The following is a 26,835-nucleotide window of genomic DNA, read 5'->3' on the forward strand; positions in this document are numbered from 1 at the left end:
AAGTTTGGAGAAGTCCAAAAAAATCTCTTAGGAAATGTCTTATTTCTGCAGACACTCTCAAACCTCTGTGTCTCCTCTATCCAGGCAAGCAAGTCATTTTCCTCCCATCCCTGCAAAACCATGCTGTTACGAGAACCAACCCAGGTTGTCACGTTGAAGTCCTATAAACCCATCAGCAGGGGGCAGCAGCTCTCCATCTGATCAAGAAATCAGTGCCGTGCTGCCACAGTCATACAGTATTTGGAAACGCCAGAACATCTCTGAAACTCATGGCTCATGCCACCTGCCTGAACTGTCTGAGAGCTGATGGGTCCCAATGTTGGGGAGAGGGCTGAACCTGGAGGGCTGTGGGCTGGGACAGGGTGAGCTCACTATCCTAGACCTTACTGTTCAAAAGGTTTGGGGTGTGGGTGGGTCTGTGGACGCCGTAGCCTCCAACATTTCTCCGATGAAGATAGGGACATCCTAAGGAAAAGCAGGACATTCCGGGTTCAAATCAGAAACTGAAACGGCTTCTCTAAATCACAGACGTCCCTGGAAAATAAGGATACTTGGAGGGTCTGGGATGGCTGCTTTAGTTGAGATTCTTGTATTGCAGGGGGTTGAACTAGATCAGGGGTCAGCAAACTTTTTCAGCAGGGGGCCAGTCTACTGTCCCTCAGACCTTGTGGGGGGCCGGACTATATTTTGGGGAAAAAACAATGAACAAATTCCTGCGCCCCACAAATAACCCAGAGATGCATTTTAAATAAAAGGACACATTCTACTCACGTAAAAACACACTGATTCCCGGACCATCCATGGGCTGGATTTAGAAGGTGATTGGGCCGGATCCAGCCCCCGGGCCTTAGTTTGCCTACCCATGAACTAGATGACCCAAGGGGGAAACCTTCCAAGTATAATTCTATGCTGCTTTGCATGTTGTAGAGTATTGATTTTTTTAAAAAAACAACAACCAGTAAGTGAAACAGAGCTGGATAGACAAATGATGGCAACTTTCATACACTAATATTTGGAGACAGGCCTAGTTCAGTGATATGCAATATTTTATTTGGAGGAAACGGCAGGAATCAGCCCAGAGGCCATATCTACTGAACTACCAAGACATTTCCCTTTTTATATTCTTTACTGAAAGATTAAAAAGTACATAATTGCAAGTGCACAGTGTTAGATAAGACACAAAAGAAGAAGAAAAGATAGGACCCATGTAGAAAACAAACAAATCAAGTTATTGTGGTTAACCAGACCTTAACCTAATACAGTATTTATAAAAATGAATTCCAAATATCATTGAATTTGTCCAAGGCAAGTCTATGTTTAGGATGACCTAAGCCATGTAGTATGTAACAAGGATAACGCTTCTCTAAAACATATGTTTTCTACAATATTGATAAGTTTTGGGCAGAAGGTAGTAGGGACGATCAGCATGACTGTACAGAATGATCTCAAATTTGCAGAGGGAAATATGCTTTTGGATTATACATGGAACCTAACAAAGGGACAATATGAGTGGAATCTCCGTGCCCTTACTATGGCAAAAAGACAGGTTATTGATGAACTGGAAGAATAAAAATGCAGCTCCCTTCAACGATTGGATTGAAGATACGTACAAACTCACTGCACATCAACGAGTTGCGTACAAACATGAACAACCAAGACATTTTAAAGAATAATTGCACGCCCACTTTCCAGAACATGCTCATGTGTTTAAGGTGACCATGCGCGCTCAATAATAACATCACCCTTTGCTTCATAATCGACTGTTTCCCAAACAAACATGGCGTTTCCAGGAATATTGTCGTCAAGCAGGGCACGCTTCATTTCCTCCTGGGGCAGCTGTTGTGAATTTATCTAAGCTATAAAGCCATCCTGGGATTCCTGTCCAAGAACTGTGGGTGGGCCGTAGCTAAAGCCCAACCATTTATATGCTAATAGTCCTGTCCTCAAACCTGGCATCTCCAGGTAAGCGTGTTTAGTGGAACCTAGGAGCCCTGCTGACAGCCAGTGTACCTGTGGCCTTCCAGATGTTGCTGGAATCCTTCGTCCCAGGAAGGTACCAGGCCGAAGACTCACAGTCAACACATTGCAGGGGGGTTGAGCCTTGGGGTCTCTTCCAACTCTGCAATGCTATGATTCTATGCAAGAGCCCCCACCTGCCACTTTGACCCATGACAATTCAGTACAGAGATGTTGAATTGCCACTCTTGAGCTCTGCTCCACACATATGAATGTGCCCATGGTAAACAGTGCCGCGGTGATTATAGAACAGGAAAGGGGAATCTGTGGCCCCCCAGGTGTTACTGAATTAATTACTCTGACCATAATCCCTGACCATTGGTGCTGCTGGTCAAAGTGGATGAAGACGACATCTTAAGGGTCACTGGCTCCCTATCCTTGATATAGGAGGAAAGGTCCTTGATTGTAAAGGGGTTTGAAGGAAGTGAGGAAAGAAAGAAAAGATCATTACACCCAGATGCTATTTCCCCTATCCTGAAAACTGTTCCCTCTGATTCCACAGGTGTAAGGGCCAGTGATGGAAAGCTACTCTGCCCATGCTCAGGAAACCCTCTGCTCTTGTGTAAGAGCCTAATGTTGTTAGCCTGACTGGTTCACAAGCCAAGCCCTACTTAATGCCACTGTCTGTTTCCAGCTCAGTTTTCTACCTAAAGTTTCAGCATGGATATTTGGTGATTAATTATGGATAATTATGGATATTTGGCTCAGCAGCTAACGAGATGGGCTTGGGGCTCAGACCAGCATCCCTTTACTCTTCAATTCCTGAAACATAGTTGTGTTTGCTCCATGGTGCAGAATAAAGGCTCTGCACATGTTTGAGGTCACTCTCTTCTTTGTTATGAATTTGCACTCTGTGCTTGCTCAGAGATCGAGCCGCCCTTGACGGTTGCACCATATGATTCCCAGCTTTGAAACCAGTTTCCGGAGTTGGTGACATTGCTCCCTCTCCTTCGAAGCAGCAGAACCTGAACGGAGTGCACAGACAGCACATTTTTTGACAATGCCAACTCTGCTTCCCAGATGTTACTCAGACTGTTTCCAGTCATCTGCCGGTTAAATTAGCTGCAACTCAGCTCTGAGCTTCACGAAATTCTTCTACTGTGGACCAGCCCTTAGAGAATACCCGCAGGGCCCTTCCAGAAGAGTCACGAAATCTTTGGCTGCATGGATCGGGGCTTAGCAGTGTACCTTCCCACTCTTGTTGGGACCCCAGGTTGCGTGACACTCTGCCTCCCCCCACATGCACCCCTCTTTCTCTGCACAGAGAGCCAGCGAGAACAGAACTGTGGTTCTTCATTCACATTTCACATCTTTAGGCCTTGTGTGTTTTCCTGTTTGTTCCTCGCTCGTATCTGCTAAGTGTATGGGATGAGATCATACAGTCCCCATCCAATTCCACTTTGCATCCATTTGAGGTCCAGCCCTGATTGCAAAAGCCTGCAGATCTCCACCCCTTTAGAGCTGACAAAATAATGCACATTTTGCCCAGGTTTCCCACCCTTCCTTGTGTGTGTTTGTGTGCCTGTGTGTGTGCATGTGTGCACAGCATACATTTAAAAAACATTTAAAGCACACACATGCATGCACACACACACACAAAACCAAGTTTGTGTGTGCTTTAAATGTATGCTGCATACGCAGAATTACCACTCACATTGCTATAGTTCCCAGCACCCTTACCAAACTATCATTCCCAAGATTCTTGGTTGTGTATATGCTTTAAATGTCCTTTCAATGTATGGTGCATATGCAGCCTCCGTGTGTGTGTGTGTGTGTGTGTGTGTGTGTGTGTACAAATGTGCAAATTGGTTTAACTGAGACGCAGCTGCAATCCCTGTGATTGCAATGTCAGTTTGTCAAGCTGCCACGATTTATTGATTTGTTTATTTCATTTTTCTCCCACCCTCCTTCCAAGGAACTCAAGGAGCTGCACATGCTTCTTCCTCGCTCTCCATTTCACCCCCACAACATCCCTGTGAGGTGGGTCAGGTTAAGAGATTGTGGCTGACCCAAGAGGCATGACCAGAGTTCTGGGACAAATCCCAGCCGGCCATAAACACTCGAGGTGCAAAGGGCCCCTGAGGAGGCCTGGAGAGCAACATCCAGCCCTTGTAGACAATACTGAGCTAGAGATGGACTCTGCAGGAGGAGGAGCATGCTTGATCACAAAGGTACAGCTCCTCTCCTATTTCCGCCAGCGGCGACCCCAACATCCTGAAGCAAGAGGTTCCAAAGGTCAATTCTGCAGTGCAATCTGTGGCTAAGTACTTTCCGAAGGACGTTTCCACTGGAGAAACATCACGTCAATCATTCTAAAGCAGCACTGTTTTGCTCTTTGACTGGCTTGTGTTATTGTTGTTGTTGTTGATGTTTTGGTGGGGTGGGGAAGAACTCAGGCTGGATCTAGACACATCCAAGAAGCGTTTCAGATAAACGAGTTGCAAACTTTGTATGGGAAATCGGGTTAGCAAAAAACCGAACTGCACAGCACCATCTCTTGTCGCAGTGTTAGAATGCATAAACAAGGCGTATAAAGTGCTCTTTCTTTGCCAATTGCAGCTGAGTCCAGTCTCCTGTTCTGCTGATAACCCTCCCTTCCCAGTCTGTCGCCCTGACCCCAGCAACACTGCAGCCCCAGCTTTTGGCTCGGTAGAGTCTATGATGCTGGGAATGATGATGCATCAGGTACCCCACCCTTTTCACATGGGGTGGGGGCTGCCTTGCTGATGCTTGAAAGGGCTGGAGCTTCTCTGGGCTGGTGGTCATGTTGGGAGGGATGCAATCTGGGTCTGTGGACATCCCTGGCAGAGAATCAATCCAAGACTCAAAAGGGAAGAGGTGGAGAAATTCAGTGATGAGAACCAGGGTGGGATTGGGGCAGAAAGAGGCATCCATGCATTTGGGGGCTTAACCCTAACATGGAGTGAACCCTTTTGGCTCTATTTACTTTGCATCTGGGTTAGGATATTCCTGAAATAAGAGTCTGCCAGGCCTCTACAATTGCCACCTTTCTCTCTCCCCCACCCCCTTTAACACCTGCAAGACAGGCAGAAATTCAAGAGGAGAAGCTGCCCTCCCTCTCCAGTCAATTCAGCTCCACACTTTGGGGAAAGTAAAACCTGTAATATTTTTTTTCTGCTGCTTTGTGCCGCTATTAAATATGGTAGCATCTTGCTAGGTTGGGTGAGTGAGGTCCGATAGCCTTCCCTGAGTTCCCAGAGCTCAGCTCTTGAACCTGCATGCAATACCAGGGAAACATGGGCATTTTCTTTGCAAATTGCTTGGGAAGACAGCATCCTTGAGCATGAGCAGAGGGTGCTCTTCCTTTGCAGCTGGGTCATCATCACAGCCAGGCCAGACAGAGGGCTTCTGAAATTTGAGCCCCAACACCTCTTGCAAACTAAGCACAGGAGGGTGGTGGGAGATTCCTTGAAAAGTAAAGATTCACTCCCCTCCGAAAAAATACCCTCCAGTCCAAGACACACACACACACGCCTCTCCTTTCCCCCTGCAAACCCCCCCTCCCCATTCTTCTGGGGCTGGTCTAGGGTTCCATATGCAGCAGCAGGGGCTGAGATAGCTGTCTGGATGGGGGGGGGGCTTCCACCCCCAGAGAAGGAAAGAGAGAAGGAACTCAGTGTCCCACACCCAACCCCAACCCCTGTGGCGCACGATGATGTCTCTCCCACCCTCTCAGCCTGGGGCAGAGCCAAGTGGGGAAATGGCTTTTGCTAAGAACGAATATACCCGTGAAAACAACATACGAAAATGAACTATATTATTAGAAAGTGCTTGCAAGCACGTGGGCGTCCGTCCAAACTATATACTTAAATGCGTTTCTTAGAATAAGCTACCTTTTAAGATGCTGAAAGATTGCTGCACTGAACTAGTTGGTCCCTTTCAACTCTACGATTCTATGATTTGCACGAGGATGTTTTTTTAGAAAAAGAAAAAAATGCTAAAGAAAAAAATGCTGCAGAAATGTGGGAGAACCGAATTGAAGATTGGTAGGGGGGGTGTAAAATGAAAGGCCGAAACTGGCAGCCCTTTCCTGGGGAACGAACTCCCTTTTCGAGTCGGACGTGCCCGCCAGGACCCGCTGAAGGCGGACGGGACTTGCGGAGAAGAGTCCAACGCGCGCTGGAGGGCGCAGGAGGCGGCGCTGGGCTGGGCGCGACCCGGGAGTGGATGCGCCTGGGCGGGGCGCAGGAGGGAGGCTGCTCCGCGGGAAGGAAGGAAGGAAGGGCGGACGGCTGTGCTGCTCATGGCTGGCGAGGAGCGGGGCCCGGCGCGGCTGGCGCTGCCTTCTTTGCCCGGGGCGCCCCGGGAGCGGCTGCACTTGCTCCCCTGCGCGGTCCGGCACGACGGCGCCGCTGCGGTGCGGCGGTACTTCGCGCCGGCCATTCGACGGCCCGGAGAACCGGACGGTGAGCGAAGCAGGAAGAGAGTGGGATGCAGACCCCTTGGGCAGCCGGTTATGGGGCACTAAGGCCCCATTGGATCGAGAGGGGACTTTTATCTGTCAGTGTGGACTTGGGGAAGGGGGTAGGATTTGCTCTGCAAGGGGGGAGAGAAATGGCGCAGAATCCGAACTCGGGGCCCCCTTGAACTCAGTGCAGTCTTGTATCTCGAAGTAGGCCTGGTCTGCGGACACACCATATCTGCTTAAAGCACGTTTTCCCACCCCACCACCCCAAAAAAATAAAATAAAAAAGAATTCTGGGCAGTGTAGTTTTAGCCCTCACAAAGTTATAATTCCCAGCATCCCTTAACAAACTACAGTGCCCATAATTCGAGGGGAAAAGTGTGCGCTTTAAAGAAACTTTGTGTAGTCTCCACCCTGGTGTGGATTGCACTGCGAGGGCTTGGTGCTGCTTGAAGTAAATGGGGCAGGGGAGACGATGCAAGGGGTGTTACCTTGGCAGGCTCAGACTTCCGAGTGCAGTAATGGACCACCAGGGAGGGCATGGGAGAGGGGGGACAACTGGGGGGGGGAGAAGAGGACTGGGTTCCTGCACCTTTGATTGAACAATATCTGCCTAAATTCCCTCTTCTGGACAGCTATGAAAGGTGCAGGAGCCCTGAATCCCTTGTTCATCTAGAACAAACAAAGGTGCTTTCTACCAGAAAAGACCCCTTTAGCCCATCTAGGTCAATGTTGTCTACACTGGCTGGCAGTGTAGACAAGCACCTCAGGCAGGATGTTCCTACCCTAGAGATGCCAGGGATTGAACCTACAACCTTCTGCATGCAAAGCAGGAGCTCCGACCACTGAGCTCTGGCCCTTCTGCGCTGCTTAGGTATTTAATGTTGTTGTATTACACACCCTGGAAGAGTGTGTATGGATTCCAGTAATAACGTATTTATTTATTTAGAAGGCTTGGGGTTTTTTTTACCAAAATAAAAACTATCACAAGAAAAACGACACCATAGAAATGCCTCCTATAAGTAACAGAATTGCTCAGGTGGCATTTCCTGCCTTCAAGACCTTCCTTGGTCTTGTTCCCCGAGTTGAACGAGGATCTCAATTCAACCCCAAGCCTTTGCTGGCTGCCATAACTGCCAGTCTTCAACATCCTCTCAGGTCTTCTGGGGCAGATCAGCTCCAAGTCCCTCAACCTATCATGGAAGCAAGCCTTCCCTTACTGGCGGCCGGTGCTGCGATTTGGAGTAGCCTTTGTGGCATAAGAGTTTTGTGACCCAAAACATTCCTCAATCACAGCTGCTGACACCGGGCCCTCTCCCCCACAGCCATTATATTAACGATAAAATAATATGCTAAAAGAATAAACTGACCGTCACTCTAGAAGCCTGTCAGAAATTTGCTCATTTCCCTCTCTCTTTCCTTCCCTAGTTTCACAATATATTGTGATAAAACAACAATATTGACTATGTTAGAACAGAGTGGCTGGGGAAACCCAGCCAGATGGGTGGGGTATAAATAAATTATTATTATTATTATTATTATTATTATTATTATTATTATTAGGAGCAAGAACACGAATTTTGCATGCAGGTGGTTCTAGGAGGGATTTCCAGTTTAAAGGGACTGGAGAGCAGGTGGGGAGCCCCCTCTCCGCCTGTAAAGCCCAGACTGAGAATCTATGTTTGTTTTTGTCCTCGGTCATCCTGCATTGCCCAGCAGAGGCATCCGTATCCTTCCGTGGGCGGAGTCTAAAAGGGAAGCAAGTCCTCGTACCTGAGGGCTACATGGGGCTGGTCCTGGAGGAAGATGATGCAGCTTTGCAGGTGAGTTGTTGGGTGGGTGGAGCCTGGAGAGGGGAGGGTTGATCCCCGGATCCCCATTGACTGTCCCTTCTTTCCTACAGGAGCGGCAGGTGCGGGTGAAGTCTACCTTTGAGTCACTCACTGTCTGGAACCTGGAGCAGGCCCCCAACAGCAGTGATGAGATCCTCATGTCCTTACAATGGCCAAAGATTGCTGAAGGGGTGCGTATCTTATCTATAAAGGGGCAGGGAAGCTCAGGGCGGGGGGGTCCACTTGGAAGCGTACCTTCAGGCCCTTTCTGTAAATTTTGGTATTATTCCTGTAAGTCACGGAAAGAAGCTGGGTATGGTTAGGGTGAAGATGTGAGAGCTGGGAATCTAACAGTCTTCATGTAGTATCTGCAGATGCTGTATGGCTCTTGTGTTTGTATTGCTTTTCTTTCTTATGTTGTGTTTTATTGTGCCCCATAGAATTCAGATTGTAATACCGTAAAATAAATTTTAAAATGCAATCAAAAATCAGTATATTTAATGCAGACACACTGGAGAGCACCTGAAAGTTTGCGGACTAGTTTGGGAACCCGTTCTAGATTTCTGGATTTCCTGTGGCAATTAAGAGCAGGGTTGGGGAGCACTTAGCCCTCCAGTGCTGTTGGACTCACTATCAGCCCCTAGCAGCCTGGCCAAGGTCAAGGATGATGGGAGTGGTAGTCCAACAGCACCTAAAGGGCCACAGGTTCCCTAGCCTTGATCTCCAGGGTCCCCTCCAGCTCTGATTCCATAGGGCAAATACTTTAAAAACATGCTTCTGGAGAAACAGACGCTCCAGTAAACATTGGGCTTGTGCATTTTGGGAGGCGAGGGTTTTGGTGCTGTTCCCTCCCCACCCATAATCTGTGGCAGTGGGCGGCAAAGGCAGGAAACACGCACAGCACCAAAATCAAATAGGGTGAAGCTGAATAAGTGCAGGGCTGCATTGGTAGAGTTTGACTCTGATGCCGCCTTGCTCAGCCTAGCAGCTTTCTTGCCTTGACTCCTCTCTGAGAGTGGCTTAATTCTGCAGTTCCCCCTCTCCGACTAGAAACACCGTCTCTTCTACGTTGTTAGGGACGGTGTCTGGTCAGACCGACTCTTATGTGCATCTTGTGGACAGGAATGTGGCTGCAGCAGGTGGGGAAACGATAGCCCTTCAGCTGCTGTGAGACTCCGACTCCCATCAACCTCAACCTCAACCAGTGGTCAGGGATGGAGATGGGAGTTGTAGCCCAATAACTTCTGCTGAGAGGCTGCTGGTTCCCCATCCCTCCTCTAAAGGATCCTTTTTGTTCCCTTGTAGATCCATGCTCCTGTGGCTGATGAAGAATGAGATGGGAGCTTGTGACTGCTGGTGACATGGAAGTAAAAAAAAACAAAAACCAGTCTGCACTTCGAACTCTGTATTGGATTTTTTTGGGGTGGGGGGGCTAAGGAGTCTTTTTTCTGCAGGCCTCTCATTTTCAGATTGGATGCTGTTGCTAACTCAGGCCCACCAACGTGCAGATCTGTGCTTTCCTTGCATTCAGCCTTTTCTTTTACAGTATTGCCAATCAAGTGGAACTTTGCTTTCGATCTTGGTCTATCTCTGCAATATTTTTTTTTTAAAGCAAGTTTTTGTGGGCTCACTCCTCACCAAAGTGACTTTTGAGAATGTGCTCCATCAAGTCAAAGGATCCTGCTGCCACACCTGGTTCTGGTGGTTTCCCTCAACTACATAGAGAAGACCATGTCAACACTGCTTTAATTCCCGTGCTTTCTGTCTCCCAGGAAAATCTTGCAACTCCAGAGTTTTGGACACCCCTATCTTTTCACAGAGCTGTAGTTCCTACAGTTCCTCAGGAAGAGCGCCAGGATAGTGGAAATGGATTTTAAACACACTTAGTTTGTATTGCAAAGACTCAGCTTTGAAAACCCCTTACAAGGTAAAGTGATTGTGGCTCCTTATATGGCATATACTTACACCACAGCTCACCAGCAACCCCAAATCCTGGGAACTGTAGTTGCAATTCCCGTAATAAACGTAACGTTTCCAGAATTCTTTAAATGTATGATGTGTACGCAGCCATCGCTTCAACTGCTTCAGGCTGTAGTGGCTCTGGCCTATAAGCCTCTTCCTTCTCAGGCTCCCATTTGCTTGTCTGAGGGTCTTGGTTTTGTGAAAAGGCAATACCATATCCAGAAAAAAGATGTACACACACATGCCATTTAAAAACCCATTTTGTTAATTTATTCTGAGCACAGAAGGTGGGTGGGGTTTGCTATTTTTTTAAGGCTGCTCCTCCGGTTCATGAAGACTCTGGTTTTAGGGAAAGGGAGCGAGAGAGCGAGACTGTCTTACTGTATGCTAACCTATAACAGATTCTTTCCACACTTTCACCCCTGTGGATGCTGCTGCAGCCTCAGGCAGTATGGGAGAGAGCAGCTTTCTAGAGCTGCCCTCCAGCTTCTCCACCCAAGGAAGCAACTGCACAATTCCAGCCTCGAAAGGAGGAGGCAGCAACGACAGTTTCTCTGCCTGCAGCTGAAACGCAGCAGAAAGCAGCTGCCCTTCAACTGCCTTTGTCAAGCTCCAAACTCTGATTTGTGATGGTGGTTTTATATTTATATATATAAATAAATATCCAGTCAAAAAAAAAAGGGGGGGTGGGGGACGGCTTGGGTAGCTTGGTCTGTGCTTTTTCCACTTCTGTACACAACCGCTCAGCGAAGAGATCCAAAAAGTCCTATATACAAACAAGCAGGCAAGTCCAGGGCACATGAGGCCCAGGTAACAACGCCCCTCGAGGTCTGGCTGGCTGACGGTGCCTGCTTCGATAGCCGACTGGAAAATGTCTTCGAAAGAGCGCATGGTCACCTTGCCTGATCCCCATTGTCACAGAAAGTGAGGAGGAGGGTGGACGTCCTGCAAGCAGCTGGTCCTTACTCAGGTGCGCAGGCCTCACCACTTTCCTCTTTTGCTCCAGTCCTTTGGGGTGAAGTGCAGACACTTGGAGTCAATGCGCAGGATTCGCTTCAGCATGGCACGCTCATGTCCATCCACGATGTCCTCAGAGAGTGTCAGGATATACTGGCCCTAGAAAGGAGATGTGTTTTGGTTCTGTTAATTTTAAACAAAGATTCTAGTCCTCGTGACGGGGACACGGCTATACTTGAAACACTGCTCACTCCCACCACTTCTGTGGCCACTATGGTTCAGCTCCTGAAATCCTGCATATTAAATACCTCTTCTGAGTTCCTGGCGCTTTTTGTGACGAGGTAAATCTGACGTGGCGGAGAACCACAGACAGCCAAGGGCTGCAGCATCTCCCTGCCCATCCCTTTTCATGGAATCTTCTCAGGAAAAATGAGTCTCGTCTTTAAAAATGCCTGAAAGCAGGCCACAGTTCTAGCTGGTTTATCTTGAGGGGAAGGAACACGTTTCCTCTGCTGCCCCCATTACTGCAGGTGGGGAAAACTGAAGCCAACAAGCTGTATCACTTTCTAGTGCTGCGACTCCCTAGCCCACAATAAATTTCTGCAGTTTCTAGTCTTCCCTGTAATGCTATTCCCCCTACCCCCACAAAAAACCCTCATACCTGTTACCCTATAGCAGCCTTCTCCAAATTGGCAAGCTACATGTATTACTGGACTCCCAACTCTCATCTTCCCTGACCATTAGCCATGCTAGCAGGGGCTGATGGGAGTTGGAGTCCAAAATAGATGGACGCCATGGGTTCAGCAAAGGCTGCCTTGCACAGCTCCTCTGCTGCTGGCCATGCCACTGCAAATACATCAGCCACATCAGCAGATGCAGAGCAAGTTATGCAAAACTGCATAGACAAACTGCAAGAACCTTAGCACATCACCGTCTGTTGTTTTTATCCCTCCATCAGCTGAACACAAACAAAATTCACATGCAGACACATCCATCCCAAGATAGTGTGTCCTCCATGCAGAGCTGGTTCATGTTGCTATAACACTTCCCTCCTTCAGGATGAATTCAGCCCAAAGGTGGGGAACCTGAGGCCCTCTAGCAATCGTTGGGACTTCCAAGTTCCATCAGCCCTGACCATTGGGCTAGACTTGCTGGGGCTGATAGTAGTTAGGAATCTAACAACACCTGGGTGCAGGAGACTTAATTCCCCATTTGTGATCCCCATCTGTGTCTTTGTCTGCTGGGAGCTCTAGGGAACCCCTAAATTGGGAGCCCAAACTTGCCCATTAAGCTCCAAAGTGGTGCCTAGAAATGTTGGAGTCTTGCTGCTGCAGAGCAAATTGCATGGCCATTCGTTCAGGCATGCTACCTTGTAGTAGTTGATGAGGTTGAGGTATTGCAGTGTCGAGATGACATCCTCCTTCTTGATGCTTGTGATTTCGCTGATCTCACTGGAAACAAGGAGAAGAAATACTGAGTGCAATCCACAATAAAGAAGGGCCAGTGAAAGAGGGAGGCCAGTCTTACAACCTTAGCGTGCACCTCAGGTAGTGAAGTGGGCCACCTTATTATTTCTAATCAGTTTTTTAATTGAAAGTTTTCAACATAGAATACAATAAAAGCCAAACTAATCTGAATAAATATAAAACAGACAAAAAAGATAGAAAAAAGAGAAGAAATACAAAGCCCTCTATTAAGGCTGCGTCTTAACCCCTATTTCAAACGAAAGTGAGCTCTCCTAGCTCCTACCTGGGAGCTTCTCCCGATGGACTTTTTTTCTTGTTTTTTGTCACATGAGGTTAGGAAGTCACAGGTTATGTGCTAGCACAGGCATCCCCAAACTCTGCCCTCCAGCTGTTTTGGGACTACAATTCCCATCATCCCTGGTCCTGTTAGCTAGGGATGATGGGAGTTGTAGTCCCAAAACAGCTGGAGGGCAGAGTTTGGGGATGCCTGTGCTAGTGGCTACACACAAAAACACACACAGAGGGCTAATTTACGTGGAAATGACCTCACACACCATTGTCTCCCCATCACAGCTCCCTCCCCCCTCCAGCTATTTGGCAAGCTGAGGGGAACATGATTTTCTGGGCACCCACCGCATGGTGTCTTCTCCACCCCATGCAAAAAATTAAGCAGTGAGGGGTTGCCATCAGCACTGCTAAGGGCCGCACTGAAGGCCTTCCCAAGGGCCTCATGCAGCCCAGAGGCTGCCCACAGGGGTTTGAGTAGTGAACTTTCATTACTTGGACCTCACTTGATAGTGATCTGTGGACGCTCTCCGGTCTCCGATTTGAGGTTCATGAGGATCTCGAGGATGGTCTGGGACCAGTAGCTGCGGTAGGACAGGAGCCCCAGGTCCGAGAGAGGCTTCTCTGGCGTGCCTGTCTTCCCTTCCACCTTGGACAGCTCATAGCCTTGAGGGGAAAGAGTGAGGCAGCTTGAGGGGGGCTGTGAGAAGATCCCGGTGCAGAGGAAAGAACAATGTGGCGGATGGAAGAGATGACTAAATCAGGGGAAGTTCTACCTATTTGTTAAGAAGGTACTTAAGTGTACTTTTCATAAGAAACCAGAGGCCTTCCTCCTGGGCATGGTGGGCCAATTGGTGTCAAGGAAAGATAGGACGTTTTTTATGTATGCTACAACAGCAGCAAGAGTTCTTTTAGCAAAGTATTGGAAGACACAAGAACTACCCACGCTGGAAGAGTGGCAGACGAAGGTGATTGACTATATGGGACTGGCTGAGATGACTGGCAGAATCCATGACCAAGGGAAAGAGACGGTGGAAGAAGATTGGAAGAAATTTAAAGTTTATCTTAAGAACTGTTGTAAAATTAATGAGTGCTAAAATGTCATGGGTAACGTAAAACAGAATTGCAGCAATAAATGATTGGGTAAGAGAAAAAGGATTAAAGAAATTGAATCATAAGTAATTGAAATTAGGGGTTGCTGAAAAAGTTTAAAACAGGGATGCAGAAAAGGGAGGTATGGGGAAGTCGTTGAAATAAGGTTTAAGAAAAAGAGGTTATGAAATTATACGTGTTTACATGTTTGTTTGTTAATGTGTTATGTCGTGAATTGTTAGTTTTTGTGTGTTAATATATGTTGTAAAACCAATAAAAAATTATTATAAAAAAAAGGAAGTTCTACCTATTTGTCTCGAGCCACAGAGTTTAAAATGAGGGCCAAGAGGCGCCCTCGACCCAAATTTTAAAGAAGTGAATTTTCATAAATAATGAAAATACAGCACTCGACTGGTGGAACTGGGAATCGGCAGGATTAGGAGTCTTTCCCACAATGTGAAATTGGGACTGACTACTCCATGGAACAAGCACTTTCTAAAATAAGGAGCATTTCCTAGCTGGGAGACCTGATAAAATAGGATATAACTTTAAGTGTCTTAATATGCGGCTAGCAAACATCACAGCAACCTCAAACAGGCTGTTGTTTATAGCAGCACTCCCCAACCAGGTGCCCTCCTTGGCCTGCCCCAGCTGGATTTTCTCCCCACAACCCATGGCCACCAACAGTCATGTGGAAAGGATCCTGTGGTGTTTTTAATATGTTAATATTTCTAATATATTTTTAAAATATGTAATTGTATTACTTGTAAGCCACCTTTGTAGGATTTCTATCCTGCAAGTAAATAAATCTATGTAATGCATAGATAAAGCAAGCATAACTCTGTGGCTTTGTTTGTTTTAATAAGCAACTGAGTCGTCAAAGCAGGATCTTCATACCAAACTACCAAAAGTGCAAGTAAAAGACTACTTAGACAACACATCTAGGGTGGAGGGTGGGGGAAGGTGCTGAAGTTTGGGCTTTGAAGGTTACTCAAGATGAGGGAGCTACACAGCTGTGGGGCAGCCCCACAAGTGCTCTTCCCCATGTTTGCACATGACAATCTAAACATGATGCACAGATGAGGGCACCTCTAGAGCGTCGATGTGTCAGGGAAGAGACTGTCTCCTGAGACTGTCAGGAATGGTTGGGCCAAATCTAGAAAAACAACCTCTGGGGATATAGGAGGGTTTGATTCAACAACCTGCTAAGATTCAAATGGAGGATTGAAAATGGAAAGAGACTCCACTTACTGAACTCAATCAGCAACTTTCCGTAGCCCCGTCTCTGGTAAGGGGGCAGGGTCAGGATACAGGCCACGTTGTAGTCCTCCGTAGATTCCTTCTCCTGCACGTAGTGGCAAAACAAGCAGCATGTTAATTTTCACTGGAGGAGCTGTTCCAGCCCTTCCAACACTGACTCTCCCCGGGATCCCTGACATTGGCATGACAGGAGATTTCCCCTCTCTCTGTCCCTTGTCAAGAGGAAGCTGTTTAGGTTTGACCACAACTAGCATAATGGCGATTGCATTAGGACAGTGCCCATTCTTTGGTTTCATAACTGTTGCAAAATTCATCAACAGTAGGCCCTCAACTTTTATTCTATAAACTAAGTTTCCAGTCCTTATGGCTGCAAGGAAAGCCTTGAAAACAGAAAATGCAATGCCTAATGAAATATCAGAAGGCAGAGAGGGACTGAGCTGGACAGGTCTCCAGTGCTCTGTGTAGATCCTCACAGCCAACTTGCTCCACAGATAACATTAGGCTGTTGCTACCAGCTCTCCCCCTAACTTCTTTCTCCTTTCTAATTAATTAATTAAAAATAAAATAATAATAATAATAATAATAATAATAATAAATCTTTATTCTCGGAGGCAGGACAAAACATAAAAGGATGAGGATGATAAATATCAATACAGGTTGGCCCCTGGACACATTTGCAAAGCAAAGACATTATTGTGAGCATTCCACAAAATTTCACTGCGGCTAAAAAGAATAGCATCCAGTTAGGTAAAACTCTCAGCTCATGGTGGAAACTTCAGATCCAATTCAATCGGAACTGTAACTAATTTAAGAACTTGATGATATTAAATGTATTTGAAATAGACAAATGAATTTTACACATACACCATGCAAATTAATATTACATTAACCCATTATCCATTTAGAAATTCTTAAAATCTATCGGATGTATGCGTACATTAATTCTGCAACGTTACCTTGGAGAAGTAGCCGACAATGTGGAAGCCTTTGCTGTCGTACTCTGTCATTACGTAGAAGAGGAAGGGATCTGTGTCATAGTAGAGGGTCTTGTGGTCCAGGAAGCACTTTGCCAGGAGGCAGAGGTTTTGCGAGTAGCTCTGAAAAGAGATATGGAAAGGGTAAACAAGCACGTCCTTGAGAAAGGAGGGCCTGAGATTCATCTCTAGCAGCGAAAGATTGTGGGGCAAGACTGGACTGGAGGGGGAGGGAAATCACAAGCCATTTCAAATATGAGGCTATGAGCATTTCCTCCTCTCAGCTTCACATACGGTGTCTAGAAATCCAGTGCTTCCTCCAGGGAATTTAAAATGCGTTTTTCCCAGTTCCAAGGAGAGGGAAATTCGTGTGGGATGCTCACTCCATTACATCTCCAGAAAAACAAGGAAGCAAGTGGAGGGGAGAGAAGACAAACCCAGAAGTTTCACTTCCAAACACCCCTCCCCAAGTACTGAGCACATGACCTTTGCTTTTGGATCAGTTTCAAGACTTTTAAAACATGCCTGCCTTACAATGTGGGGATGAACCTCCACCCTATCTGCCCACCCACACAGAGACAACTTGATTGGATTGTTTCCCTCCCTTCTATTCTGCCCCAAGACTTGTCAATCCATACATCTGGATTCTGGGAGGAAATGGAGGAAAGGAAACGAGCACACAAAGAAAAGACTTTTGCAATGAAGGACTGAAAATGCCAATTTTGCATTGCTTCTCCGCCATTGTGAATGTCTTGTCGTACCAGATGGGACACCCATCTGCCTTGCCTATCAGTTCAGACCACACTTTATGTGACTCAGTTTTGTACCTTTTTCGCATTTGGGTGGGTGGGGGGAGCAGGCAGCAGGGAGGGCCAAATTTACTGTTGCTTGCAGAAGGCCCAAGGTTCAATCCCTGGCACCTTCTGTTAAAAGGATCGGGTGGAAGAGGACAGGGAAGACCCTGGAGAACCACAGCCAGTCAGAGGAGAGAGGGTACTGGACAGGATGAAGAAACCGCCTGCTCTGGCATTTGGAAGTTTGTAGCTTAACAGGGAGAGACCGTAGTTCAATGATGGGGAAACTGTTTTGCATGCAGAAAGTCTTGTGTTTAATCCTTGGTTTCTCCAATTAGGAGGAGGAAAGATTCCTCTGTTTTGAGTTGCTGGAGAGCTGTTGCCAGTCAGAGCAGACATCACTGGGCTGAGTCAGGTGTGGAGAAACCGTGGTCTCCAGAAGTTCCTAGATGGCAACCCCCACAGCGGCTGAGGCAGTAATCCAACAACATCTGAAGGGCAACAGTTTCTCCCCACCCCTGCACTAGATGAAGCAGTCCCAACTTCGTGTGTGTGTGTGTGTGTGTGTGTGGTGGTGGATGAGACGTCTACGGCCAACAGCCGTCACCAGTGCGCTCTCCATCCCCATCTCCCAAAACAAAGCCCCAGCAATCATCATGGAATCAGCTTTCCTAGAATCCCTGTTTCATCTGCGCCCAATAACTGCTCTTGCCTTGTTCTTCCGCCCATCGATCTCAAAGAAGGAGATCGTCCCCTTGCGGTAGATTTCGTTCCCTGGCGGATGCCTCAAGTCACACTTTGTCTGCAAAACAGAAGGATCACAGGCTGAACTCTCGCAAGCAAAATCAAACCTTTCTGGGTCCTTGTGATTCTAGGAATTGCATTTGGGGGGCAGGGATATAGGACAGGACAGGGCAGACTGGAGGGTGTGGGGAGGTAAAAGCTCAAGATCCTACAAAGTTGCAGCCCCTTACCAGGCTCCAGCACACACTAGGGATTTTTGTCTGGAACCAATGATACTGCTCTCTAACAAAGTTAACTGTTCCCAGAGTTAAATGCCAGGTGGAGGATGGGGAATCAAGAACCTAACCTTTAGTGGAGCACACACACAGGGAAATGAGTGTTGCGTCTTCCCTCTCTGGAAGTCCAGCAAGGGGCTCAAGAGTTCTCTCCCATGTTTTACACAATTGGATGGTGCAAAGTAAGCACACACAGTTATCATTTCAATACTGACTCTGGGTTATACAAACTTTTACTGAAACAGGAACCAAACAGGCAGCTCGGTTTAAGATTAGCATGGAGCTAGGACACAGGTTGGGGCAAAGAGGATGATACCTGGCAGAGAATATGGGTGAAGCCCCCTCTCCGCTCTGTTTCAGCAAAATATAAAGAACTGTCCTTAAAAGTGATTCACGAACTGGTACAGAACTCCCAGAGGCCTGTTACTCAATCATATTTTCATTTATGGTCTCTGGCTTTTAAAGAAATCAATACAATTTTGAATTGTTTTCTTATCCCTTCTGCCCAGCTTGCACCATTACCTATTTTTGAGGAAGCTGGTCTTAGTATACATAATAAAGAGCTAATTGCTCATTTTGAGATGGCTGCTAGAGCCACAATGGCTCGTTTCTAGAGAGTTCCAAACGGAGCCAATACTTCTTTTTCGTATTCCAAAGTTTGGGAACTTGCTTTATTATAAAAGCTGACCAACAAACTATGCATTTCCAGGGGACAATGTAAAAAGGATAGATTTTTGGATAGATTTGTAGGGGTTTGGTTGATTATATTACAGTGGTACCTCAGGTTAAGAACTTAATTCGTTCTGGAGGTCCATTCTTAACCTGAAACTGTTCTTAACCTGAAGCACCACTTTAGCTAATGGGGCCTCCCGCTGCCACGGTGCGATTTCTGTTCTCATCCTGAAGCAAAGTTCTTAACCCGAGGTACTATTTTTGGGTTAGCAGAGTCTGTAACCTGAAGCGTCTGTAACCCAAGGTACCACTGTACTAATGACAATAAGGAAGAACACTGCCTGCTACCTCCCGCTGCTTCTCAGTGGATTTGGTTGATTCAAAAATATATGATACTGTTCCTCTTTAAGATTCATCCAACCCAAGACAGTAATGGGTTTTATTTTATTCTATGTTTAAAAGTGTACTCTTGTTTTATTTCTGTTGTATCAGTCTGATTTGTATTTTTTGTCGTCACTGTTGTTAGCACAATATATAAAATAAATAAATATATTGACTCCCCAGGTGATTGTAGGAGCTTTTTGAGATTCTGAGTTGCACAGAACTGATGCAATCAGAAGGCTTGAGGAGCAAAACTGCTCCAAGTCCTGCTTCTCGTATAAAATACCTCAGGGGCATGTAGAAAACTAGCCTGCAAGGGTGAAGAAGCAAGCTTTCCCTCCAGTATGTTCCCATAGGGGTGTACTCAAACAAGCCCTATCTCATCTGGAGACGTTTTGCCAATCAAATCTTCTGAATGCACAAACTGGCATGATGGGCATGTGTAGCCTGCAAGGCTGTGACAGAGATGTGACGGTAGGCAGACCTGTTCTCCAATAGGCAGGAGAAGACCAACAGGTCTACTAGACTCAATAGGTTTAACCTCCTGGAGGCTGCGTCAGGCAGAAATCCCAGGCTAGCATCAGGTCTACCAACCCTGGGCAATGGGTCTGCAGAGATCAGTAGATCCCCATCAACAGGTCTGCTGAGCCCAACAGTCTCCAGGAATGTCCGACAGCCAGTCGGGACGGTAGACCTGCCTGGCCTCTGACTCTGCAGGAGCAGGCACAGTATGGCATTGGGCTTACCTGCTATAACAAGTCAGACTGGGCATTAGGTCTACCCAGGCCAGAGACCAGGTCTACCAACCCAGGAAGATAGACCTGGCGTCTTGAGAAACAGGCGGGTCTGGGCAACTCAGGGTGTTGTTAGACCTGGTATCCCAACGGTAGCCAGCATGCAGTCTCGGGCAGCCGCTAGGTGTTGGCGACAAAGAGCTGGCTGGGAAACAGAGCAATCCAGGCCGGCAGACTTTGGGTCCCGGATGACAGGCTGCCCAAACTGGGTCCTGGGACTTACCAGGTGCCTCTGGAGACATTTGAGGCTCTTGACGTACTTAAGGCAAAACTCGCAGAGGTAGAGGACGGGGAGGGTGGTGAGCTCCTGTGGGTAGGGCGAGAAGTACCAAGGCTTCAGGCGGTGCCGCCCCAGTTCAATGCACTCAATGTTTTTCATGCGCGTGATGATGTCATCGTGGCTGCGGTCCGAGACCAGACTGCCTGTCATGCGTGGGGCTGAGGGGATGCCGTCAGAGCTGTCCTGGGAGTCCTGCTCACAAAAACCGGGGGGAGGCGGGAGATTCTGGATGAACGAGGAAGAGCCACACATTCCTTCTTCCAGGCTGGTGCCCCCCTGGGAAGCAGGCTGGCAGGCACTACCCCAAGCCCTGGCACTTACCTCATCAGTGCCAAGGCAATTGGATTTCCTCTTCCTGCCAGGCTGGGCAGCCACCGCTCGGCGTGCGGAGCCATTCTGGAAGACAAAAACGGGGTCAAGGAGGATGTCAAAGAGAGCAGGGGAAAGTCACTGCCCATGCCTTCCCTCCCCCTCTCTCCAGCTCATGCAGAAAAGCATTAAAAGGCACCTCAAAAAGAGCTCCAGAAGACTCACTGAGGGACAGAAGCTACAGCAAGAGGGAGGAACTTTTTGCACCCTGAGGTGACTCACCCATCCAGGCAACTTTTCGGGGGCCGCCCATGGCGGGCAGGGCCAGGAGAAAACATGGGTGGAGGAACAATGGCTAACTTACTTATACGTTCCTCTCCACCCTGGCACCCAAGAAGCAGTATGAGAATTCAAGGAGACATTCTAGCCAAGCAAAAATAGTCAAGGAGATGCAAGCCAGGTTGGTGAGAGGGTTCTACGGGCAAGAAAAAGAGGTCTGGAGGGCTGCTAAAGAGGAAGGCAACACATGCATCCCCGCTCTTTAGGTCACAAACCTATTTGGCTTGGGAGGTATATTTATTTTTGGGAGGTGTATTTATTTATTGTAGCTCATCTTCCTCTTCAGAAGTCAGTGTGGTGTTCTCAGGCAGGCCTACATTCCAGACCCTGTCCTGCTTAGTTTCAGACCGGTGCCATGTGTTCTGTGGGCCAACGGCCCACATTGGAGTATGAATAAAATCCAGCCGCCCTCCCAAAGGAAAAGCTAAAATTCCACGCCATCTGCTTGGGTCTCATGTCCCATCCCCTTGTGCTGTTCTGTAAGTTGAGGTCAAAAATCAAATGTGGTTTTGCACAAAGGCAAGGATTCAGATTTGGTTTCCTCGTTAAGAAAACGCAAACTCCAGCCTTTCACCAACCTCTGTTTGAGTAGCTGGAGGAGCAGCTTCTGCATCCTGGGTGTTTGTGGAGACACTCACAGGCTCCTCTTCAGAACCTGGCTCTCTCTTCCTGGCACAACCCCCAACAGGCATAATCCCTTACCTAGACCCATTCGTCCAACAAGAACCACTGGAGGTGGGTGTGGAGTGGCTTACCTGGGGGAACACTGATGCTTGTGTTGTCTCTGTTGGGGTGGGGATGGGGGTTGCTGGAGAAACTACTTCCACTTTCCTCTTCTGGAAGAGACAGAAACAAAGCAAGTTATTTCTGGGGCTGCCCATCCCCTTCCTCAACAGCCACTGATATGCTTCCAAACACATTTCCATGTGCCCACTCAGTTCCAAGCAGAGATCCCCACTTGCATGTCCCATAGCAAAAAACACGGTGACTTTGACCCACAGCCCACACGGGGATTGGGCCTTGCAGGGAAGGTCATACAGGGGTTATGGCTCAAGTTCATCTGCTTTGGGGCCTTCATAATCAATCAAACCCACTGGTCCATCTAGCTCATTACTGTCTACACTGATTGGCAGCAGCCCTCCAGGGTTTCAAAAAGGGAGGCATTCCCAGTTTTACTTGAAGATGCTGGGGATTGAACCTGGGAACTTCTGCACACAAAGCAAGTGCTTTATCATTGAGCTCCGACTCTTCTGAACATTTACAGAGATTACTTGTCCCCCATCCTTGGGGACTCAGTCCTGCTTTGTACAGCAATCTTCTGCAGTCAATGGAGCATGTATGGCTGTCCCAATCCCACATCTGGGGGGGAGGAGAACCTTCCACAATGGAAGGTCTGCTTGTATGCTCACAACAGCTTTTCCCCCACCTCTGGTATCAGAGACTTTTACACAAAGACACCTTAGGTGCAGGGTGTGTTTTAATGGGTTTGCAGGCAGACACATGACAGAGAAAGAGAGAGTCCATATAAAAAGGACAGCTGCAAGTAAAACGCCCCCACCCAACATTTAAACTACGATTCAAATCTCTAACTTGCTTAACAGCGAGGCTGTGAAGCAAGGAACCTGGGGACTTGGGGCCGAATAAAGTGACTGTAGCAGCTAAGCTGGTTTCAAACCAAATAAAATTTCCAGGGCACTTAGTCAGCAATAAATGGACGTCTGAGTAGTATTTTTAGTGGGGCTCCACGGTCATTCACAGGCTCCAGACCCTGAGCGACACTCAAGAGCTTAGTTCAATGAGTAATATGGTTCTGAATGCCAATGTGCACAGGGCACTGTACTGGAGGCTTGATTTGAACCCGTTCTTTATTTCTTTGGTGTTTTTCCTGTAGGGGGTCACCTGCACTACTCTTCTTTGACTCGGGAGGGAAGAGAGTGCCCTCAAGATGAAGGCCAGAATGCCCCCGGGCTCCTCCCTTGGAGGCCTCCCTTGCCAGCCCAGACCTTGCCCAACCCCGCCCAGCTTGTGCGGCCTCTTGAGAACGTGCCGGGTAGACAAAAGACACAAAAGGAGCGAGCCGGGGCGGCCGAGCACCGGTTCGTACCGTTGAGCGATGGTTTGGCTGGACGCAGGAGCTGGAGGAGAGGGGTTGGTCGGGCGAGCCGGGGACGGCCTCCCTCTCTTTTGGTAGGTTAAAACGGAGGGTTATCTGCACCGGAATGGGAAGGGTTTTACCGCTGGATGGAGTTGCGGCTGGCTGTAGAGACAGATCCAAGGTCTTCCTCTGAGTGGGGGAGGAAGAGGGGTGTTACCAACACATGGGAGGGAGGGGCAAGGGGCGGCACTGCCGCTCTAGGGAAGGGTGCAGGGACCACCATCCCCAAATGCTGCAGGCTGGGCAGCACAATAAAAGGACACAAGGGACAAGACCGGAAGAAAACCACCAACACTTCCCAAGGCCTCGTTCCTTATAAAGTCTCTGTCCTTGGCCCAAAGAGACCTGGGGGAATGGGACGGGGAATCAACCCCAATGCTAATAAAAGCACTCTCTTCCCCAGGTCCAGACTAACACCACCACCCACCGATCCCTTGCCAGATCACATCCTCCCAAAGCCGCCCTTCCCCTCCCCCCCCCAGGGCCCACATTTCCTCCTACCACGTCACGTTCCGGAGAGCTGGGCCGTGATCCAGGCAGCCCATTCTTGGTGGGTGTCTTCGCTTCCTTTTTGGGGAACTGTATCTTCTTCAAATCCAGCCGGTCATGAGTCACCCATTCATCCAGACGCTTGTTAACTGCATGGTTCAAGGCAAGGGATAATTTTCCCACCCCCGTCTTTAAGGAGGAATGAGATGATGATAAAAGCAGGGCTCTGGATCGCTATCTAGCCAGCAGCAATCCCTGTTACATCCCCCCTATCTTTCTAGGCAGTGCCCCAAGCTTCTGCCTGTCTTCCCACCTGCTTGTTTACAGTAGCTGCCAGCTGTCTATTTTTGGTGACCAGATTTCATTACGTACATATACACATCAAAAGCAAAAACAGGTCCCAAGGGCTGGAATGAAGAGTCTATGCCTTTTGGCTAATCTTGGTAGTCACATCCCAACAGGGGAAGGATGGAGTCTTGTTTTTGGCCCAATACTGAGTTTCAAAAGCATTCTCAGATGTTCCCAAAGTGAAGAATGAAGTCAGCAACAATCAACTCCAAAAACTTTTTTTATTAGGACTGGTTCTGATGCTCAGGACAGATGGAAAGGAAGTTTACCCATGCATTCACACACCCCTGCTTAGCATGCTGGTTCTGCTGTGAGCTCTATGGGCAGTCTGCTGCAGAACCTGTGGCCCTCCAGATGTTGTTAGATAACAACGATAATCAGCCCCGGTCATTGGCCAAGCTCGCCAGGGTGGAGCCAAGCTGGCTGGGAGTTGGGACTCCAGGTTCCCCATTCCTGCTCTGGGAAAAGGCTGGTCTACTTCCCCATTTAAGTGGGTAGACCAGTTTTAATTACTCGATAGTAATTAAAAAATATTCTGCTTTCAATTTCTAAGTATCTTGAGTATGTTTCTATAACCTTTTGCCTTCCCAGACATTCTTCATCATTCCTATCTGGAAAAGCCCATTTTATGATTTCATCCTGCCCACCCTCCAAATAGATTTGTCCCCATCTACTCACAGTCAATGTAGTGAACGTAGAAAAGTTTTCGGCCGCTGATGTCCTTGACGCTAAGTATTTCAGCCAGTGCTGTTGAAAGAAAGAAATATATTATCTAAGGGAATGTGGAGGGAGAGAGAGAGAGAGGAGACAACTTTGTGGACCTCTGAAAAGGCTACTACTAAAAGTGTCAGGAAGACTCTCTTATTTGGGATTCCTGCGATGCAAATGTTATATCAGTGGGTCTGAATATTTTATTTAGAGTTTAGTTTTAACTCTCTAGTCTGCCACAAGGATCTCTGTAAAAAAATTCTCACAATCAATGTTCTCAGTCTGTGAAATGTGAGTATTAAGAACTAATGTGAGCCTAGACAAAAAAAAACTCAAGTTCAAATCCTGGTTGTAAGACTAGATGGCTGAGGGCACTACTCTTTCTTAACTCAATTTATCTTTTCAAATATGAATAATAGGTAAGAGTGCTGTAAAGAAATGCTAGCCCTGACCTGCATTGCCAGTAATCAATGTCATGGATGTATCCAAATACCAGATTCTGTTACTGGAACTCATCACTGACAGAAGATTGACAAATAATGGGTAGGATAAGGGCAAAGATACAAAACAGTTTAGAATATGATTTTGCCACAGATACTTGGACTTCCTTTTGTACATGGAGAACAAAGTGTGTTTCGTTCTGCAATACCTTTGATCATAAAGTCATCAAAACCTGTTGAGATTAATAAATTCCATTCGTTCCTTTCCTCCACTGGATTCTCCCCAAATTCCCAGAGACCTCTAGACTCCTTGAAATCTTGATTGTGGTGGAACTCAAAACCGCACTAGCCTCCAATGAATTAAGTAGAACATATTTCTGAGATGGCATCGGTAAGACTGTGCTGTTGGTCCCACCTCATCTTGGCCCATATTTACAGTTATACCAGGCCTTTCATCCAAGGAGCTCAAGGTGATACATACAGGTCTCCCTTCTCTATTTTTGTCTAAACAATCCTGGAAAGTAGGCTGGACAAGTGTTCTTCGCCAGATTTTGCCTAAACCTCCACTCCCATCACTCCTGTCCACCAGCCAAGCTTGACTAGGGCTGAGAAGAGTTATAATTCAACAAGATTTGGAGGGCTGAAGGTTCTCCACACCTGGACCAAGATTACAACTGACCCCAATTCAATCACTGAGTGTTATAGGCAGATGAGGATTTGAATCTGAGCCTCCCCATGTACCACACTCCAATACACTGCAGGATGCTCTTTCGCAGCCTGACCTTAGACCTGACACCCCTGCGGTGCTGGACCTCAGCCTCACCAGCCTCTTTGACTCCACCTTCTTGTCCATGCTAACCCTCCCCAAGGTTCATTGGTAACAGATATCATTTCCCCCACAAGGTGAGAGGTCTCCCCTCTGGGCCATGATGACATCTGGCCCCGCCCCTTGAGCCTCCGCCCCGCCCCTTGAGCCTCCGCCCCTCACTCACGCCACTCGTCCTCGTTTTCCTGGTTACGGCGCAGCACGGGGAGGCGACACCCCTCGGTCACTTCCTCCTGCAGGAGTTAGAGAGAGATTAGCAGAGGGGCCAGCAAGCCCAACCAGACCCCCACCCCGCAATCCCCGGCTCTCAACTCACCACCTCCGCCATCTTGGACCCTCGCCGTTAGCCGGGGCCTTCTCTTCCGGCATCTACCAAACAGCGGGTGGGGGGGGGAGAAAGGAAGCGATCGCTTCCGGTGTGCTCCAGATGACAACTTCCTATTTTGATTTGATCCTTCTATAGGCTTCTTTCTGAACTCTATGGTCGTAGTATCACGTGACGAGGACAGCCAGCTAGAGCCCGCAGCAGAGAAAGGGAAATGATGCTAGTTCAAGTCGTCACAGCGACAGGCGTTGCTGTCACGTGATGGTCTAGGAAGTGACGCTAAAACGCTTGCAACGTGACCTGGCTGCCCTCCCAGAAAACGGAAGTTGTCATTTTTGTTGTTGTAATCTGTATAGTATGAGCATTTATGACTTGGCAGTTAACCGACTCCGTCCCCCTTTATTTAATTCATTACGTTTATATGCCAAGATACGTTTATTCTGCCAAGATACCAAAGCAAATTTTGTAAGATATGAGACTGGAGATGTGTTGAGAATTTTGCAATAATATAAATCATACAGAAGTTGGCTGCAAAATTAACCAACCCTTTCACCAATAAAAATACACCAATTCCCAATTTGGATTTTGTTGTTGTTCTGAGGACAACTAAAGCAAAGTGAAAGCAGTCACTTAGCATGTCTAAAAAAGAAGCTGCCTTTTGTAAACTCATTAGGCTAGTCTACTGT

General features: G+C 47.6%; 2 protein-coding genes across 6 annotated transcripts; one reads left to right on the top strand and one right to left on the bottom strand.

The window, feature by feature from the left end:
• The first annotated feature begins 6,207 nt into the window (after positions 1 to 6,207).
• Positions 6,208 to 10,314, top strand: RNASEH2C (ribonuclease H2 subunit C). 2 transcript variants are annotated; one of them, XM_083590818.1, is made up of 4 exons: positions 6,208 to 6,443; positions 8,159 to 8,265; positions 8,346 to 8,465; positions 9,580 to 10,314. In XM_083590818.1, exons 1-4 carry the CDS (start codon positions 6,281 to 6,283, stop codon positions 9,607 to 9,609), a joined length of 420 nt encoding a protein of 139 aa, XP_083446944.1. In that variant the 5' UTR covers positions 6,208 to 6,280; the 3' UTR covers positions 9,610 to 10,314. The 2 variants fall into 2 exon arrangements, with proteins under 2 accessions (XP_083446944.1, XP_083446945.1); XM_083590819.1 differs by having other exon boundaries at positions 6,218 to 6,443; positions 8,162 to 8,265.
• A 169-nt stretch (positions 10,315 to 10,483) lies between these two features.
• KAT5 (lysine acetyltransferase 5) lies at positions 10,484 to 26,264 on the bottom strand. 4 transcript variants are annotated; one of them, XM_083590815.1, is made up of 14 exons: positions 26,141 to 26,264; positions 25,991 to 26,057; positions 24,529 to 24,597; positions 23,515 to 23,651; positions 22,963 to 23,142; positions 21,614 to 21,694; positions 20,532 to 20,606; positions 20,154 to 20,402; positions 17,777 to 17,866; positions 16,253 to 16,393; positions 15,288 to 15,381; positions 13,451 to 13,610; positions 12,563 to 12,644; positions 10,484 to 11,352 (listed from the first exon to the last, which is right to left on the bottom strand). In XM_083590815.1, the coding sequence occupies exons 1-14, from the start codon at positions 26,150 to 26,152 to the stop codon at positions 11,218 to 11,220; spliced, it is 1,572 nt and encodes a 523-aa protein (XP_083446941.1). In that variant the 5' UTR covers positions 26,153 to 26,264; the 3' UTR covers positions 10,484 to 11,217. The 4 variants fall into 4 exon arrangements, with proteins under 4 accessions (XP_083446941.1, XP_083446943.1, XP_083446940.1 ...); XM_083590817.1 differs by lacking the exon at positions 22,963 to 23,142; XM_083590814.1 differs by having other exon boundaries at positions 20,154 to 20,606.
• Between the last annotated feature and the right edge of the window lie 571 nt (positions 26,265 to 26,835).

The sequence above is a fragment of the Podarcis filfolensis genome (assembly GCF_964270895.1).
Source record: "Podarcis filfolensis genome assembly, chromosome: 16".
Lineage (NCBI taxonomy): Eukaryota > Metazoa > Chordata > Lepidosauria > Squamata > Lacertidae > Podarcis > Podarcis filfolensis.